The sequence below is a fragment of the Rattus norvegicus genome, chromosome X (assembly GCF_021556685.1).
Source record: "Rattus norvegicus strain SHRSP/BbbUtx chromosome X, alternate assembly SHRSP_T2T, whole genome shotgun sequence".
In the NCBI taxonomy this organism is placed as follows: Eukaryota; Metazoa; Chordata; class Mammalia; order Rodentia; family Muridae; genus Rattus; species Rattus norvegicus.
In genome coordinates this window covers 29,089,341-29,108,773 of record NC_141554.1, presented here as the reverse complement: position 1 = coordinate 29,108,773, position 19,433 = coordinate 29,089,341, and the positions used below count along the sequence as shown (strand labels likewise).

The following is a 19,433-nucleotide window of genomic DNA, read 5'->3' as shown; positions in this document are numbered from 1 at the left end:
CTCTACATTCTTTACATACTGTGGAATTTAACATTGTTATTAAGGAAATACCTACCATACTCTCCTACCACTATCTCAGAAACCTTCATGAACCTATGTGGTTTCAACAGCCTGAAACACATTTATAGACCCAGTTAATGTCTGCTTATCTTCTGACTGGAATAAGTAGGCCTTACTGGGCCTCTTTCCATGAAAATATCTTATTTGATTTGAGCCGGAGAAAGCAAAGTGCTCTCTAAAGTTTGTATGGTTGTGGGCATGCCAAAGAGAGTTTCTGGTTCAGGCCACATTCAGTAACAGGTAATAGCCCCTCTTTCCTGACCTCTTTCTCCGAGTCTCCATGTGAAGACATTGAATGCATTCATCTCTTTCTTTTCTTAGCTTCTTTCATCTTGGAATTGGTAGGGATTCTATTGTGTTTGAACTTAAGCAGTGATTGTGAATTTTATGTGTTAGAGACATGGTTGCCTGTCCCTTAACCCCAAGCAGGACACTGTAAGAAGTTAAGGGCTGTTCCATTACAAACCTCCCAGCAATTCTGTCTTCTGTATCTTGCTTTTCTGGTCCTTTCTTTGTCTTTGTAGTACCTCCAGAATCAATGTTTGCGTGCATGTATGTGTGTGTCTGCACATCCTTCTCCCTCTCCTCTTCTCCCTCTCATTCTACAGATTTTACACATGGTCTCACTTAGACTAGGAAAACTCTCTACCACAGAGTTATAGCCTCAATATTATTTTTGCTTTCTGCCCAGCCTCCTGAACAGCTGATATTACAAGCCTGTATCCCCAGGCTCACCTTTTTTATAGTATTCCTCCTTTTCAATTTTGGGACTAACAGGCACCCAAAATCCTTTACCCCTTTGAAGCATGTCAGAATTTTGTAGTTGCTAGTCCCTGATTTTAAGGCAAATGGGAAGAAGATGGCACAGTCAGAGAAAGGAAACCGAGATGACCTATGAGTGGCTTTTGGGAGGAGCAGGGAAGGAAGAACTGTAGAGAAGCTAGTCACAGTTACATGTAGACCACATCCTAGTCATTCCTATGGGGATCCCATGTGACTTCAACGTTTCCATGGATATCTATGAGATAAGTCTCCAAAAGCTGCAGTGCTTTTAAGGGTTTAGCTAGTCTCTGCTTCAGTCCTGCCTCAACTGGACTTTCTGTTTCCCTCTCCCTCAATAGCAGTCACTGTTGGAGAAACAGAGAGTCCTAACTCAGCAGCATGAGGATGCGAAGGAGCTTAAAGAGAACCTGGACCGTCGTGAGCGCATTGTGTTCGACATCCTGGCCACCTACCTCAGCGAGGAGAACCTGGCTGACTATGAGCACTTCGTGAAGATGAAGTCAGCCCTCATCATTGAGCAGCGAGAGCTGGAAGATAAAATCCACCTGGGTGAAGAACAGCTCAAGTGTTTGTTTGACAGCCTGCAGCCTGAGAGAAGCAAATGAGCGACCCATTCCTGCAGAAGGCAGACACAGAGCCTTGGAGATTAATGCCTAGGACTACAAAAGTGAACCCAAGCCTATTTGCCCATCTCTGGAGACTCACACTCTGGAGCCACAAGGCTAGTAAAAAAGCAATAATGTCCTGCTAGTATGTGATGCTTTATTTATGATTTTCATTTCTGTTGGTTTGCTGAACATAGTTTCTCGTATCACATGTGATGTCAGAAAATGCCAGGTTTTGCTAGTCAACAAGGGTTCCCTAGCACTCCTTCACAGCAGTGGCACCATTGTTCCTTCCTTGTATAGATGCCAAATACATCCCTATGGTGCATGAGAGGAAAGACCCTTGTCATTTAGCCAGGCATGGGCTGCTGTGTTTTCTGTCCTTATTCATTTAACAATGTGAGCATTCATCATTCTGTCATCATGACATTCTCTGACCCAGTAAAAATCAGTGATGATAATTTATTGATGTGTGAAAAACATGAACAGTTTCCTAGTAGTTAAAAACTAACTTTAAAATGAACAACCTACATATTGAATTCATTCATTCCAAGATTAAAATGATCACATAAATTGTGTGCATATTTTGAAACACCCCATATAGCTAGTATCCTTCTTGCCACATCTTAAATAATTTCTACCCAAGTGATATTAATTGGTCAAAAGTGTGTCTACTAACAGTGTTATTGCTTGCTCTTTATTTCCTGAGACCAATGAAATATTTTGAAGTTTCCTTCCCCAGAACACTAATTTGTGTACATGATCATTAATAATGCATGATCTTTAATGATAATCAGTGGTTTATCTCTTTTTTTATCTGTTACCATGGGCCACATGCCACGTACCTTAAGACTTAAGATTCCATCCAATGGTCAGAGGTCCTGTGCAGTGACTAGTGCTTACATTTGAAACAGAGTTTTGTCCTTGACAAATAGAGTGTTACTCATTAAAGCTACAATGTCATCCTGTTGGTTTCCAGTTGACAGGACAGAGATCGGGAAAAGACATTTGTAAATGGTGTCTGACTTGTTGCTCCTTTTGTGTTTGCTATTTGTTTTAGAAGAGTCTAACCCAGATTGGCTTCAAACTCCCTATGTAGTCCAGTGACCTTGAACTCCTGGTCCTCTTGCCTCTACTTCCTAATTTCTGGGTTTAGCAGCATATCCTACTTCATGGCTTCATACATCTGATAAAGGATCTGTATAAAGAACTTCCAACACCCAATAGTAGGAATGGTTTGAAAAAAAAGTGGGCAAAAGACTTGACTAGACACTTCACCAAAGAGGATATATGTATGGCAGATAAACACATGAAAAATGTTCAGTTACCAGTGGCGTGTATAGCTTATGTTAAGTGTTTGTAGATTTGGTGTAGTTCAAATGCTGTTTATGTAACTAAATGCATGGTGAGTGATGAGCAAGTCCTCCTGGTGACTTGATATGTAGGCATCACTAGTCTTTGTTCTATCAAGGGATCATTTAATTCATATTTTCCCCAGAGATTGCAGCAGATACAAAGATTTCCCTCTCTAAGCAGTAGCCACACCTTTTCCAAAATACACATGCATACTTACATCCATGTGTATGTGCATGTGTTCACACTCCCACACAGAGTTGTCTTAAAGGACCAGAATCCATGCTTCTTGAGCCAGAGGAACAGATATTGACAGCATAAGCTCTGGTGAAGATGACAGTGTCCTCCAAACAGCTGAGTCAAGATGGGCGAGCTTCTGTACTGCAGACCATGGATGGCATGGTTGAATGCGTATCACTGTTAGTCAAAAGAAGATCTTGCAAAAGTGTCGATTCCTATTAATTCCTATTAAATGAAGCTACGTCTACCTTTTGAAGTCCCTGATCTGCCACTGCAGCCTCTTCCTCCTTCCAGTTCGTCATCCCTTGCTGTGAATGTGGATCATGTCAGAAAACATGATGCTGGCTCTCCACAAACTTTCCAAGGAATTGCAGACTATTTTGTTTTTAATTTACACCAAGCTATTTACCTGTGGTTCTTTATCCCCAAATACAGTGTTGTGGACATTTTAATGATGTGTATAACATGTGAGTAATGGAACTTTGTTTGTCTGTAACCTGCCTTTTCATGTTGCTTCAAGATTGTTATGGGAAACAGTACGTAGTGCTCAAGCATGCTTGTAATGAAACACATAACAATTATGACCTTCCTATCCATTCCCTGCTTGCCTGTTCCATGTCTGATTAGCAGGGATCCAAGAATTCCAGAGAGTCCATATACATATGTCTATGAATTGTGATATTACTGCATAAGAAACAATCTGGTGCTAATGGTTGGTCCTTGGCATGCAAAGGCGTGGGCATGGGCACAGCTATGGAACTCTCTGTACATATACTGACCTTGCCTGTGGTCAGCTTTTGTGACTTTACCCTGAACTCTACCCTGGCAAATATGCACATTGATGCTTGATGCTTACCACTTATCAACAGATCCTCTTGCTTGACCTTAACAAAATAAATAGTGTCTCTTCAAATGAAAGAAGAATGTCTTTATTTACCACAGTATAGCCTTGTAAAAAGAATAAAAATAACAGCGCTGGCTGGGCATGTAGTCCACAGAAAAGGGATATAACCATGGTCCCTGAGTTCAAATAGTAGCACTCCTCTAGAAAATATCCTAAGCCAGGCACAGTAGCGACACCTGCAACTCCAGCATAGCTGGACCCACAGCACAGTTGTTCCTTCTATATACTGATACCAAACATCCCTAAGGGGCATGGTAGATAAAACTCTTGTGATTTAGCTTGATGCAGGCTGCTGTGTATTTTGTCCTTTCTATGTCAACAGTGTGACCACTTATCACATCTGTCATAATTCTGTGACCCAGCAAAAATCAATGGTAATAATGTTTAGGAATATAAATGGTTTCCTAGTGGTTAAAAACACAACTAAAATGAACAACATACATGTTGAGTGTACTCAAAGATTAAAATCTTAAGTGCATTAACATACTTGCTATAATGCTATTTTTAAACTAATGACATTGTCGTTTGTACTACCACTTTCTGAGCAACCTTTCTGATCTTTTTAGTCTCCCTCATGGCCATGGCCTGTCCATTCTAGTGATCTCTTGCAATCTGGCTTAACTCCCACAGCTTTCTCTCTTACCTTATTTGGCACATAAAACTAGAAACATAGGGTTCTTTGAGGGGTTGTAGTAGTAGGAGTGGGTCTAAAATACAGTTAATCTGTTGAATCTGATGTTTGCTAAGCACAAAGTACCTTGTCTGATGGGTATGGTCTGAGCAGTGTGTTATCCCCCACCTGGCTCATCTTGGAACCTCAGAAGCAGCACAGTACTTTAATTCAAGGGTTAATGTTTATTCTTTTCAAAGCATTGTTCTATAAGCTGCACCATAATACCCATTTTCCCATAGGCAGAGGCAGAGTGAACAAGAGTTAAAGGCCAGTCTTGGCTACTCAATGAGTCTGAGGACAGTGGCCTACATTAGACCTTGTCTCAGAATAACAGCAAAGAGAGTACACCATGTCAAGCCTGGTTGTCTAACTTGCCTGATTCCCTGGGCAGCAAAGGGCATCAACTTCTAGGTATATGCAAGCTGAGAATACACTAGCCCATGTTTCCATGGCTTAAATCTCTTACCTTCATCCACAAATTTAATTATGTTCTTCATGTAGCTACTTGTTGCCAAGACTCTGATGGGATGGGCATTTCCTACTATCTCAGAAGCAGCATGCATAATCATTCTTACTCTATGCTTTTCTGACCATGTGCTGCTTAAAGTATCAGTTCTGGTTGTTTGGGTGTTTTGTGTTTTATTTTTGGTTTGAGTATGTGTGTGTGTGTGTGTGCATGTGCACACGCTCATGCATTTTGTTTTGTTTCATCCTTTTCTAGGGCTGATTTTCAGTAGATCGCAGCCAGGAGCTCCTTTGCTATGCATGAAACCCCGACCCAGAAGCAGGTTGTCTAGGAATGGTTTAGTGCCAGGTTCCACATGAACACACATTAAGCATGACAGTCGAGAGGGCAGCCCCATTTCCAGAGACTAATGGCTTTCCTCACCGGACCCCAATCCTGATGCCCAGTGATGGGGGGGGGACCTGCCCTTCAAAGCCCCAGGTGGGGATGAACAGGGACCTGGCTATCTGCCAACCGATGTAGGGTTACTGTGCTGTCCTTCCTCCCCTCAGCCACAGGGAAGTAGGATGTGGGAAGTTTGACTGTGCTTATCCCGCACCTCCCCCGGGGTGGGTGTCTAGCATTACAAAGCTCTGAGGGTGGGGAAGCACATAAAACCAGATACACTGAAACTGAGAGAAGAGAAAGTGGGGAAGAGCCTCGAACACGTAGGCCTCTGGTGGGTGGTGGGGTTGAAGCAAGCTTAAAGAATTTAAGTACACTTATTAAAGTAGGTTTTAAAAAAATATAAGCCTACAACCAACCAAGTATGATTTAACTTGAGGCCTATTCCACAAGAGAGTCCATTCCCTACACTGCTTATGTGGCTAAGAACCAGAGGTTAGATAGCCCAGAGACACAGAGTAGAACTAAACATGACAGATCTAAAAAATGAAATAATTCCTAATGATTATTCTGACATACTTAAAAATTGGTACCTTGTCCAGTCATCTCGAGGCTTCTTCTGGCAAGAGATGGAGAAAGATCAGAGACCTACAGCCAGACGTTATGAGAAGAGGCTACACCAGAAGTCACTGTTTGGTCCCTCCCTTTGGAGCTTGGGGAACCCCTTGGAAGAGGGGGAGAAAAGATTGTAGGAGTCTGAGGGCAAGAATAATACATGGACCACTGAATCAACTAAGCAGGGTGTATAGGGGCTCACAGAGACTGAAGCAGCAAACACAGGGCCTGCATGGGTCTGCACCAAGTCCTCTCCTTACAAGTTGTGTCTATTAGCTTGGTGGAACAGGTGTAACTCTCTTTTGCTTGCTTTTGGGAATATTTTTACCTCCTGTTGGACTGCCCTGACCAGAGTCGATGTGAGGGATTCTGCTTTGTCTTATTGTATTTTGTTTTGTCACATTTGGTTGTTGTCTCTTGGAGGCCTGCTTGCTCTTTTTTGATGGGAGACAAAGAGGGAGTGGATCCAGAGGAGGGAGGGGCTGCAAGGAGTGAAAGAGAGGGAGAACTGCAAACAGGATCTATCGTATGAGAGAAGAATCTATTTTCAATATTAATTATATTTCATTAAATATTTGCATTGCTTTTCCCCCCTCTCCTTCCTCCCCCTAGAATTTCCCATATCTCCACCACACACTGTCAAGCTGATAGCCTCTTTTTCTTTGACTATTATTGTTCCATATGCATGTCTGCGCAAATACATAAACACAGCCTGCTGGGTTTGTTTTTGTTGTTTGTATATGTTTTGTTAAAAACAAAAATTAACATTCTTGAAAAGGAAAGGATACCCAAGCTTAGTTGTCTGAGATTCTTTCTATCATTTATAAGTGTCCCTACTTTTTCATTTACTGAGGCAAAAAGATTAGTATACTAAATCAAAACAAAATAATATGGAATATGGGTACTGCTTTTGATAAAGACCAATGATTTTTGTCAGAGGATGTGAATGACATACTCAATGTTAAAAACAATTTCTGTCGTTGTAAAAATATAAAAACTAAAAAGCTGTCTTTTACCCACTCTAGGTCTGGCACTGTGGTGCCCCAAGATATCTGCTGGATATCTTAATTCTCAGTCAGCAAAGCCTCTCACCCGCTTTGCTCCATCCCATATCACACTGCCAAAGGCCTGTCTCTCTGAGCTGTCAGCACTCTCTCTACCAATCTAGTTCACAAGCCATGTTTCCAGGCCAGAAACACACATCCCAACTCCGTGGTGGCCCAGACCAGCCGCCACACCCTCCATTACACTTAAATCTACACATGAAAGAACACACAACACAATAATCTGACCCAATTGATAAGATATAATTGCCCACCTAAACATACAAAGCCTTGTACACATCCATCCCTTAAGAACATTCATAACAACCTGTAAATACAGAGCGGAATCTTAACGTCACCTTCCATGTTGTCTACCAGTTACTCTCCCTGTCCCTTCCGTCTCTTCCTCCTTCTGTTCCAGGCTCCTCTTCCTTCAAACTTTTCTCCCGCCCATCCTTCCTTCTCGTCCAATAGCAGGCCTCTTCTATCCTGTACCTGCCCTCACCTGTATTTTACAAATTAAATGGAGAGAAGGTTCTGGTGAAGTCACTGATTCCTGAGTACGTGACTAGGCAGCCATCCTTGGGGCAGTGGAATTAGCATCAAAATACAGATAACTTCAGGGCAAACCACAACATTTCCCCCTTTTTGTCCAGTTAAAAGGCCTTTTCACTTATATATAAATTGAGTACAATTATTACCGTGCTACAATTTATAAAACATACGATACACTCAACACCCAGTCCATCAATTTTGTCCATTAACTAAAGCACCTTGTCATCTATCCTAAAAGACTAAAAGTCTATACCTGACTTATATCCTGGTTTGAGATCGTGTGCTATCTGAAAAACCACCTTTCAAATGTATTATCCTTCTCAATGCTAAACAGCTTGGGTTGTCTACAAGACTACCAGTCTTCAACCATGTCAGAAATCTTTGAATGACCAAATATCTATACACATAGGAAGTCTAACACGGCTTCTAGAACTGAGAGGTTGTAGAGACAAATCTCCACTAGCACAGTCCCCTGTTACCAACATGTGAGCGGCAAGTCTTCAGCCTTCTGGCCCAAAATCAACTGACAGACTCTTGAAATGCAGATTTTTCAAAAATTACAGTCATTGTTTACATAAAATTATTTGTATTTTAAAAATTCTTTTCAGATAATATGTTTCAGGGCTCAGGGAACCCTGTGGAAGAGGAGGTAAAAGGAGTGTAAAAGTCAGAAGAAATGGAGGTCATCAAAGAAACAAGGCTTTCTAAACACCAGTGCACACACACACACACACACACACACACAGAGAGAGAGAGAGAGAGAGAGAGAGAGAGGAACTCATAGAGAAGAGATTATGGTAGCATGTTCATGGCCTGACAGGTTCAAGACAGATGGAGTCCCTACACTGAGAGGTGTACATAGGCTTCAATGCCTAAACAAGACATTGTCTCCAAATATTGACATGGCTTTCAAAAACGAAAAAGCAAAAAACAAAAACAAAACAAACAAAAATACCTCCAGTGGAGTTTAAGTAGGTATATAAGCCATTGTCTTAATTAAGGTTTTAATGCTGTGAACAGACACCATGACTAATGCAAGTTTCATAAGGACAACATTTAATTGGGGTTGGCTTACAGGTTTAGAGGTTCAGTCCATTATCATCAAGGTAGGAATATGGCAGCATCCAGGCAGGCATGGTACAGGCAGAGCTGAGAGTTCAACATCTTCATCTGAAGGCTGCTAGTGGAAGACTCAATTCCAGACAGCTAGGGATAGGGTTTTAAAGCCCATGCCCACAGTGACACACCTACTTCAACAAGGCCACACCTTCAAACAGTGCCACTCTGTGGGCCAAGTATATAAAAAGCATCACAATCATGCTTAAGTGTATGCCCAGAAGAGTAGATGACTAACACAAAAGAAATTCAATGGCATTTTTGGAGATTCCTTGTCTCATAATGTCATGTCGGGGCTTTTTCTTTTTAGAAATAATACCTTTACAAAAATTTTTTTATTTTAATATATTTTACCCTGCAGATCCTGTATTTACGTGTGTGTGTGTGTGTGTGTGTGTGTGTGTGTGTGTGTGTGTGTGTGTGTATGAAGGAAGAGAGAAAGAATAAGGGTAAGCAAAGAGTAAGCTTCCTTCTCCATGCCCTTTACATAGGCTGCCAGCAGAAGGTACGGCCCAGATTAAAGGTAAATCATCATTCCTCAAAAGATGTGGCTGAAAAATGTGCCTTCCAACTTCAAGTTATTTACTTAAGAAAAAAATACCTTGCAAGTATACCCAACCATTAGTTTTATTTAATTCCAGATGGTCAGATGGTCAGGCTCATTCTTGAGAGTCATGCTGTTTATGCTTTCTCCTTATCATTTTTACTTCTAACTACCATCAATCTGAACTGCTGGATTCATTCAAAGGATGCTGAATTTGGTTAGTGTTTGCTTGTGTCAATCCTGCATTCCAACAGACACTAGCTAAGCTGGGAATTAACTTTAAAAAATCATTAACAGAATGTATGGGCAGATACTTATGACAAAATGAATTACAAATGTACCTTTATAGTACAAAACCCATCAGGTACTCCATTGAAATATCTCAAAACCCTTTAGACTTTGAGCTTTGAGATCTGACTTGTGTGAGAGAAAGCTCTTTTTGGTGGAGATTTTAGAAATAATTACATGTTCTTAAGTGTCCTTGCTTTGTTGCCTATAATTTGGATAGTCCTCGATTACAAGCATATATAACTGAAAGAAAGCCAGATCCTTCACCAGGTCTTCAAAAATTTCTTGCTTCTTTCACAGGAATTGAAAAGGATCTGTGTCTTGTTTCTGAATGTCATTCACCCCTCTGATCTATTTTCGGGACCATTACTTTGACTTTCCTGTGAAGGTACACACAGGGCTACTAGAATAGCTTGTAGGAAAGTAGTTGGGTTTGGTAAGGTGCTTTTTCCTCGTGTTTCATAGTTGTTATTGTTTAGTTTGAGTGTTGGGAATTAAATTTAAAGACTTGTGAATGAAAGGCATTTGCTTTACCAGTTATCAGCCCCTCCAACCACTAACAGGAATAGTCTGTGACTATTGACCTCAATGTACACAATGGGGGTACATATTGACCTCCATGTACACAATGGGGGTACATATTGACCTCCATGTACACAATGGGGGTACATATTGACCTCCATGTACACAATGGGGGTACATATTGACCTCCATGTACACAATGGGGGTACATATTGACCTCCATGTACACAATGGGGGTACATATTGACCTCCATGTACACAATGGGGGTACATATTGACCTCCATGTACACAATGGGGGTACATATTGACCTCCATGTACACAATGGGGGTACATATTGACCTCCATGTACACAATGGGGGTACATATTGACCTCCATGTACACAATGGGGGTACATATTGACCTCCATGTACACAATGGGGGTACATAATGTGTGATGATTCATTGAGATGTATGCTTAACATGTGTAGCTTTTCTTCTTTGGAAATTATGCTACACATAAAATAATAAGGGAAAAGAAGGGAAGCATAAGAAAGGAAGCCACATTTGCTGTAACCTCTCTGCTCATTTACATCTCTGCGTCATTTTGACTGTGTGCTTACAATGTAATGCAGAGTTCTCTGTGACCTTGACAGGCCTTTTGGAAGCAAGAAGGCAGTTCAGTTCCACATGATTCAGTAACCAGTTTTGTTCCAAACTCCTGGAGTCTGACCTCAAGTGCTTTATTTTAGATATATTTAAGCACACCATAATTTGGTGAACATGATTTCAGTGATAATTAACTTGATCCTGAGCATACAACAAGGCATACATAAATCTCTTTGAGGAACAAAGTAAGCTAAATATAGGTCACATGTGACTACATCAAAACTCTTTGTAAAGTCCATAAAGATAGAGTCCATAGACTGACTGAGAAAAACAAATTTAGGATAAGTGTCTGGGAGACAATATAGTGCCAGAAAAATCTCTAGCCACAGAGATAGAGCAAAGGTCACCAATTTAGTGAGCACAGTCATGCTCAATCTTCCCAGATAACAGGTATTACATTCCTTCCCTTGAAGGAACAACTCTGTGCCATTAACGTTTTAGGTTCCCTTGAAGCACAAATACCTCTGTGCCTCCTACAGTATGGGAGTTTCTCGAATTTTGTATATAAGAAAAACCAAAATTGTATGTACATAAAATCCTTAGCATAACCAGGTCACAGCCACATTGAAAATAAAATTCAAAAGGAGAAGATAGAGATTTATGTTTGCAGCAACAACAACAAAAATTCTCAGATCACATTAAGAGCTATAAACTATCAATATCAAACCATGGTTTTTGTGTCTCAAAGAATTCAGGATACCCAGGTTGGCCTGATTTTTTTCAGTAAAGATATTTGACTTTTATAGCAGGACATCTATGGGGTGGAAAACCATGCCAGGAAGTTTGGTAAGGTAAAGCAGGTTGAGACCTGGAGACTCAGTGGGCATAGCATACACTTGAGTCTTAGGCAACTCCCAGCTCCCTGCCAGACTCCTGACTTAGAACAGGTGCCATGCTTCTTGATAAAAGAAACATGTCCTTACTACCTGAGGACCCAGCTATACTACTCCTGGGCATATACCCAAAAGATGTTCCAACATATAACATGGACACATGCTCTACTATGTTCATAGCAGCATTATTTATAATAGCCAGAAGCTGGAAAGAACCCAGTTGCCCTTCAACAGAGGAATGGATACAGAAAATGTGGTACATCTACACAATGGAGCGATCAAAAACAGTGACTTCATGAAATTCATATGCAAATGGATGGAACTAGAAAAATATCATCTCAAGTGAGGAAACCCAATCACAAAAGAACACACATGGTATACTTAATTATAAGTGAATATTAGCCCAAAAGCTTGGAATACCCAGGATACAATTTATAGATCACATGAAGCTCAAGAAGAAGGAAGATCAAAGTATGGATGCTTCAGTCCTTGTTAGAAGTGGGAACAAAATTCAGGAGGTAGAAGATGGGAGGGACTTGGGAGGAAGAGAGGAGGGGGAGGTGGAAAAGGGGGGGCAGGATCAGGATTTGGAGGAGACAGGGATGATATACAGAGGGTCAGGAAATTGAACAGAGGTATGTAGCAATGGGGGATGGAAAGCTGGGGTTAGCCACCAGAAAGTCCCAGATGCCAGGAAAGCAAGAGGCTTCCAAGACCCAACAGGGATGAGATTAGCTGAAATGCTCAACAAAGAGGAGGAGAACCTGTAGAGACCATATCCAAGACCCCCAGTCATCTCCAGATTTTTAACCCAGAATTGCTCATGTCTAAAGGAAATACAGGGGCAAAGTATGAGCATAGACTAAAGGAAAGGCCATCCAGAGCCTGCCCCACCCTGGGGGTCCATCCCATATACAGACACCAAACCCAATCACTATTGCTGATGCCAAGAAGTACATGCTGAAGGGAGCCTGATATAGCTGTCCTGAGAAGCTCTGCCAGAGCCTGACGAATACAGATGCAGATGCACATAGCCAACCATTGGATTGAGCATGGGGACCCCAATGGTGGAGTTAGAGAAAGGACTGAAGGAAGGAGCTGCTTATGCAATCCATAGGAAGAACCAGGACCCCCAGAGCTCCCAGGGACTAAAGCACCAACCAAAGAGTACACATGGACAGACCCATGGCTCCAGCTGCATATGTAGCAGAAGATGGCCTTGTCTGGCATCAATGGGAGGAGAGGCCCTTGGTCCTGTGAAGGCTTGATGCCCCAGTATAGGGGAATGTCAGGGCAATGAGGTGGGAGTGGGTAGGTGGGTGGGGGAGCACTCTCAGAGGAGCAGGGGAAAGGGAGATGGGATAGGGGGTTTGTGGAGGGGAAACTGGGAAAAGGGATAACATTTGAAATGTATATAAATAAAATAACCAATAAAAAAAGAAAGAAAAGGAAACATGTCCATTGGGCATGTATGCTCAAAACAGAGTTCTCAATGCTAATGAGGTACCTAGAGGCCTGGAGGGCTTAGCCAATAAGCTTCCCTTCCCAGACATTCCTCCCTGTAAATGGTATTTAATCTCAAGCCTGCCCTGAAAAGTGGGGTATGGTTTTACATATCCATTTTCCGCCATGACTGTTTAGAACCATGAACTGTCTCTTTTCATCAAGATCTGCTGTGGAAAGCCATGAAGAAGGCCTTCACCTACAAAGACACACCCTAATCTCCAGTAGAAAGCCAGTCTCTGCTCCCAGGTACAACAGCCACCAAGCCTGAATCTGCCAGACAAGGACATCATCCCTGCTGGGACAAGCTGGATCTCCCCTTCCCACCTCCCCTCAGCTCCCCAGGCTAAGTGCTGTCCCCAGCATGAGGGCCCCTGACTCCATTCTGTGCTCTCCCACTACTCCAGCTGTACCTGGATGTCCAAGAGTCTGAGAACTCCACCGCCCGGGCCTTGTCACAGCCCCAGGGACCCCGGAACCAGTTCTGGCCTTCCCAGGTCTCAGTCTGTGCTTCCCCATAGCCCAGTAACTGCGCCTGCAGCCACGTGGGATAAATAGAATCAAACTCCTGCTTTCTGCCTCCCCAAGCAGCTGTGCCCTGTGGCAGAGCTAACAGGCCTACAAACATATTTCTATGCACTGTGGGATTTCTTTTTTAAGGAAATAATAATTATGTAAGGGTATGCACATGCTGCAGCATGCATATGGAAGTCAGAAGGCTACTTTTTACAGTTGGTTCTCTTTCTACTTTTATGTAAGGGATAGAACTCAGGTCATCAGGATTTGAGAAGCACTTTTACCTACTGAATGATTTTACCAACCCAGGGCCACTTTGTGGAATCAGTTCCTTCTTTCTGTCATGTGGGTTCCTGATTATCAAGATTAGGGCAAATGCCTTTATTCACTCCACCATTTCACCTACCTAGGATTTGTTTCTTATGCATTTTTTATGGGTCTCATAAATTATAGTAGCTATTTGATTCATGACTTCAAAAATAAATTTCTTTTTTTACAAAGACTGATCAATTTATTAAAGATATATTAAACAGTAGATTCATGTATTTTGGAATGTATTCATTGCTCAGAATCTGCCATCTAAGCTCTAGTAGCCATGGAAACAAAAGAATGTTTACAGTTATTTCTTATAGTTGGCAGTCACCAACATTTGGACTTAATAGAAGAGGCAAAGAAGTAAGTATTTTATACTTTCCATGTAATTTTTAATCATCCACTCTCAATTTCATAGGGTCCTAAAGCTAGAGAGACCCAATGACACATGATTAGGTGTCCGTCTGAATACCTTAAATGCCTGTGTATCTATGAGGGCTCTGGAGGCTATGCTGCCATTACATCTACAACTACACGGGTAGTTTCTTGAAGTTGAGTATACAAATTAACGTCTCTGTGTTGTTCCTATCTATAAAATGGGGGTGATAATAGCGTGGGTATCATTGGAGGATCAGGAAAATCAGATGGGCTAATGTCCCTGAAGTGTTTAAATGACTCTCAAGATAATCACAGCTTAGGCTAGGAAGGCAAAGTTTGTGAGAGCCTATCAGCCAGCCCTTGATCTGAACTGAAATATCTGCCTAACAGTACTTCTTTTATTCAAGGTACTTCCACTCTTCTTGTGAGTCTGTCCATCTGTGGTTAACATTTCCTGCTACGGTGTAGTGAATTTGTAAATCTGTCATCTTCCAAATGGATCACTTCACCTACAAAACAAAAAGGTAAAAATTTAAAAATAAGTTATATGGAGGCTTCCTAAATTGGATCATTAAGAAATTTAGGCCTCCACTTTTGGTTTTCAGACATGGGGATCACAAAATTCTGCCAAGTTAGCTCATTTATCTTGCATGACAGCATTCTCCACTGGTTTCCAATTGTGCTTCAAAACCTGCAGTCCACTGCCTCAGAATGGCATTGCCAACGAAAAGATTGTGAGCAGGGTATTATTTAAGCCACCATCAGTTGCATCCCCATCTTGCTGATGTAACTTCCCAAGTAGTGCAGTTTGTGTATTATCCTAGTTAGGAAGCACATTCCCCAGAGACTGTGGAGTAGTGGGGAGCCAACAAGGAAGGTTTCCTGGCTAGGAGATCCAGTATGTAGGCCCCTCACATCTTTTGCATAGGCAATGACAATGACATGATCCACATGCCTAATAGCTAAAGGACTATGCTTCCTTCCTTTTGGCTTAATGAATCAGTGGGATTCCTCAGTGGGATTTTTCTCATTTTCATTATTGCTACATCCAAAGATTTGAGTTGACAAATGATTAACATAGTTGCTTCACAGTGTTAATGAGGAGTGTAAGTTTTTGTATCAAAGAAAATATTTGCTCAGCCAAAATACCTCAATATACTTTATATGTTGCACCTAAATAAAGCCAATTATGTTGAGTAAGAAAGGCTACAAAATGGACATATTTATGATTCCTCATCTTCTACATCCAGAGTTTAGTTTTGTGACCTCAGTGCATCATACATGATAGTTAGGTCATCACTACACCAAGCTGTATCTCCCAGTCACTTTCAAATAGAAGCTTAAGGTTTTGCTCACTCTTGTTTAAACTATAAAGCATCATGCATACATTTCTTTAGAAACGTACACATTTTAGGGAAATGTGCAAACAGGAATGTCCATGGCTACTCCACCAATTGATTTGCTTAGAGTTTCTAATTTTTGTGCAAGTTTTATGTTCCTCCTTCCTTGGCTATTTAAAGATGTTATGTTTTCTTTGGACACAATTGGGCATTCCATTTTTTTTTTCATGTTGCTTGTCTTTTTCAAGATCATATATATTTATCAACTCTCTATAATAGTCGTATAATATTCCACTTACCATACTAGAGAAGTCACAATTAAACTGTGCATTTTCTGCTTTACTTACTGATTTACATTATTAATTTTTTTTCTGTTTTGGAAACTGTACTGAAATAAATATCACTTTATATAAGATATTGTTAAACTCTTGTCTCTTACTATTAATTGCAAGAAATAAAATTCTGAGTAAACAAATGTGAACATTTCAACTTGTGAAAGGTATTGCCAAATTGTTGTCTAAAACATATTATATCGGGCTGGAGAGATGACTCAGTGAATAAGAAGAGCATTGGCTCTTCCAGAAGACACCTGTTCCCCTCTCAGTACCTACACCGTAGCTTACATCTATCTATAACTCCAGTTCCAGGGGATCCAATGCCCTTTTCTGGCCTCCACACAAAAGTGGGGCACCAGGCATGGATGTGGTTCACAGACATATGTACAGGTAAATAATAAAATAATTTTAAGAATCTTATAATGGCTACTCCTGTTACAATCATGGATTTCTTTTGTTCCTTCTCTAAAAAGATTTACTTTAGATTATGTATCCCTATGTCTGTGTAGATATGTCTGTGGATATGTGCATACAAGTACAGGTCCTTGTGGAGGCAGAAAAGGCCATCAGATCACTCAGAGTTATAAGCAATTGTAAGTCACCCAGTGTAAATGTTGGAAACTGAAATTGCATCCTCTGTAAGAACAGTACACGCTTTACCACTGAACTGTTTCTCTAGTTCTTCCTATATTCTTATCTATAATATTTAGATCATTTAAACACAAACTTCGAGACATCAGAGGCAAGAATGAATACTTCATACTTGAGAAACCATGACTCATTCTGTTTTTCACACTTTATGTTCCTACTTGAGTCGATAATTGTCCTGTCTCATCTTCAGATTTGCAGGGTTGAAGGAATGGATCTTCATATTGACTGGCTTCCTCTGCAGCCTTTTATCTTCGGGCCTTGGCATAATCCTTGCAAGAAGCAAATACTGGCGCCTCTGGGAATTCAACAGTAAGGTTGTCCAGTTTGTGTACATCGGACTGTGGGAGGCTTATTACCATCAGGAATTTAACATCTCTGGGTCGGCAACCAGAATTCTGATGCACAGCTCTATCAACTCGACCTGGACCATTTCACCTGAATTTCAGTACTCGCAGAACCTCGTATTGCTGGCAACGTTAATAAAGCCTGTTGTCCTGGTTTTCATCTCAGCAGCCATTAGGGTCAGCTTTACCAAAGCCTCATTACCATACATTCAGATAGTTTGCTACAAGTGCTCTGTCTTAATTCTGATCATCAGTAGCCTTTGTACCATTATTTCAGTGACCTGGAATCATGTGGTAGACCTCTATGGCAAAAGCACCCTTGACTTTCCACCAACCTTTCCAGTTAAGAAAGAAGCCCTGATAAAGAAACACAACACCCCTGTTTTTCCAATAGGGCTCCTGACAACCACCCTGTCACTCCTTGGTGTGTTTACGTTCCTCATTGAGATCAGGGCATTGAAAGTTCAGAGTAAGCTGAATGCCCAGCATGCTTCTAGACAGGCTGGTCAAAATGTCTGAAATATGAGCTCTGAAATTTGCAACATCTGTCAGGAGACTCCTCGAAGAAATTTCCCAGTTGCACACAATACTTGTGTAGTCATCAATTTATTTCAAATAAAACATCAATTTGCTTCCTGGGTATGTGTGTCCAAAGTGTATGTGTTCCCCTGCCGGTCAAATATGTTCCTTTCTTTAAATGTTTCACATCCTAAATTCTGCAGGCCATGGTCATGTCTTCAAATGCTGCCAACAGGCAATAGCAGGCAAGAGTACAGTATAAATAAGTACATGTTGTCTAAATAAACACAGTGAATCCCAAGTGAAAGAAGGTTTGTAAGCGGGCACCTCAACACAAAAAATGAACCACATTCTTACGTGGAGACACTTAAGTATTCATCTCTCCAGAGGATAGAGATGTACCTCTTAGCCTAGTGCCAAGTGATATCAGAACCAGGTGTCAGATCCTCTGAAACAGGAGTTACAGATGATTGTAAACCACCATATTAGTGCTGGGAACTGAGACAAGGCCCTATGCAAGAGCAACAAATACTCTTAGTTGTCAAGCTATCTCTTCAACCCAGTTTCTTACTGTTTTGTTTGTTTAATTTAATTTTTGTTTTTTGAGACAGGATCTCACTATGTAGCCTTGACTGGCCTGGAACTCACTATAAAGACCAGGTTGACCTCCAGTTAGTTTACCTAGACCCACCTGCCTCTAATTCCTGAGTAATGAGATTAAACGTTTGCACCACCATGCCTGGTAGCCAGCCCAGAGTCTTAAAATTTTGTTCTTTGGTTTCCATAGTGGAGAGGTCTGTGGACCCACTGAGATGTGGGCAGTCATATGGAGATAACTATTCATATAGAGACAAATCTGCTTTCCTTCTTAGGGCTGTTTTAGTCCTAAGCAAATCTAGAGTCAGTCTAAAGTGCTGGGATTTAAGACGTGTGCCACCACTGCTTGGCCTATTCTTGGCTCTTTTAAGCCAGTTTCAGTAAATATTACTGTAAGTAGGTAAAAATAAACATAAGGATTTTGATAATCAATTATCAAACATATATCATTCTTAAATGCCTCCACAAACCTTGTTCAACTAAGAACTTCTATGACTTCACTTTGAACCTTAATGGCTTTTGTCCTCTCCTTTCATCTTTTATTCTTAGGACAAAAGCTTTGTGTTATCATAACAAATCCATCCTTATGTAAAATATTCCTTTATCTTTTTAACCTTTGCAACAACAAAAATATATCCACAGACGCGAACCCTTCCCAGCAATTCTTTTTTGCCTACTTACTGTTGGTTTCTTGCTGCACTTCCCTAACAAGAATTGAGCTCAAATTGCATCTATGGCTCATGGTGACAAATTAAGATTACTTGTACACATAGGGTTAGCTACCAAGCAATTTTTTCTTTGTAAATCTCAAAGTTCCTCTCTGTTGGATTTTTAAACACACACACACTTTCCCCGGTGGTGTGGAGGTTTGAATGAGAGAAATGGTTCTCATACTCTCAGGTATTTGAGCACATGGTTCTCAGTTAATGGTGTGTTGGGAGGTGATGCAGCCTTGTTGGAGGAAGTTGATTGATGGGAGCAGGTTTTGAGAATCTATAGCATTAGCCTACATCCAGTTAGCTGTCCTCCCTCCAAGCCTGCTTGAGTTTAATTGAAGATAAGTGGAGGTGTGAGTGTTCAGCTTCCTGTTCCTGCTGCCATGCCTGCCCTTTGCTGCTATAAAAATCCCTCTGAAACCATGGTCCCAAATAAACTTTACTTTCTGTAAGTTGCCTTGGTCAGGGTGTTTTCATCACAACAACAGAAAAGAAAGTAATAGATGTAATCTTTTTTTTCATCTTTATTAACTTGAGTATTTCCTATTTACATTTGGATTGTTATTCCCCTTCCTGGTTTCCAGGTCAAC

General features: G+C 41.0%; 2 protein-coding genes across 10 annotated transcripts in view; both read left to right on the top strand.

Annotated features, from left to right (window-relative positions):
• Positions 1-3,959, top strand: part of Shroom2 (shroom family member 2) — a 171,281-nt gene extending 167,322 nt beyond the window's left edge. For all 9 annotated transcript variants that reach the window (NM_001434185.1, NM_001434186.1, NM_001047893.4 and 6 more), the window contains 1 exon segment: positions 1,182-3,959. In NM_001434185.1, the coding sequence (NP_001421114.1) occupies positions 1,182-1,448 (267 nt within the window). In that variant the 3' untranslated portion in view covers positions 1,449-3,959.
• A 10,295-nt stretch (positions 3,960-14,254) lies between these two features.
• Samt2l3 (spermatogenesis associated multipass transmembrane protein 2 like 3) lies at positions 14,255-17,645 on the top strand. The gene is made up of 3 exons (XM_087600957.1): positions 14,255-14,326; positions 14,749-14,865; positions 16,858-17,645. Exons 2-3 carry the CDS (start codon positions 14,837-14,839, stop codon positions 17,528-17,530), a joined length of 702 nt encoding a protein of 233 aa, XP_087457083.1. The 5' UTR covers positions 14,255-14,326; positions 14,749-14,836; the 3' UTR covers positions 17,531-17,645.
• The last annotated feature ends 1,788 nt before the right edge of the window (positions 17,646-19,433 follow it).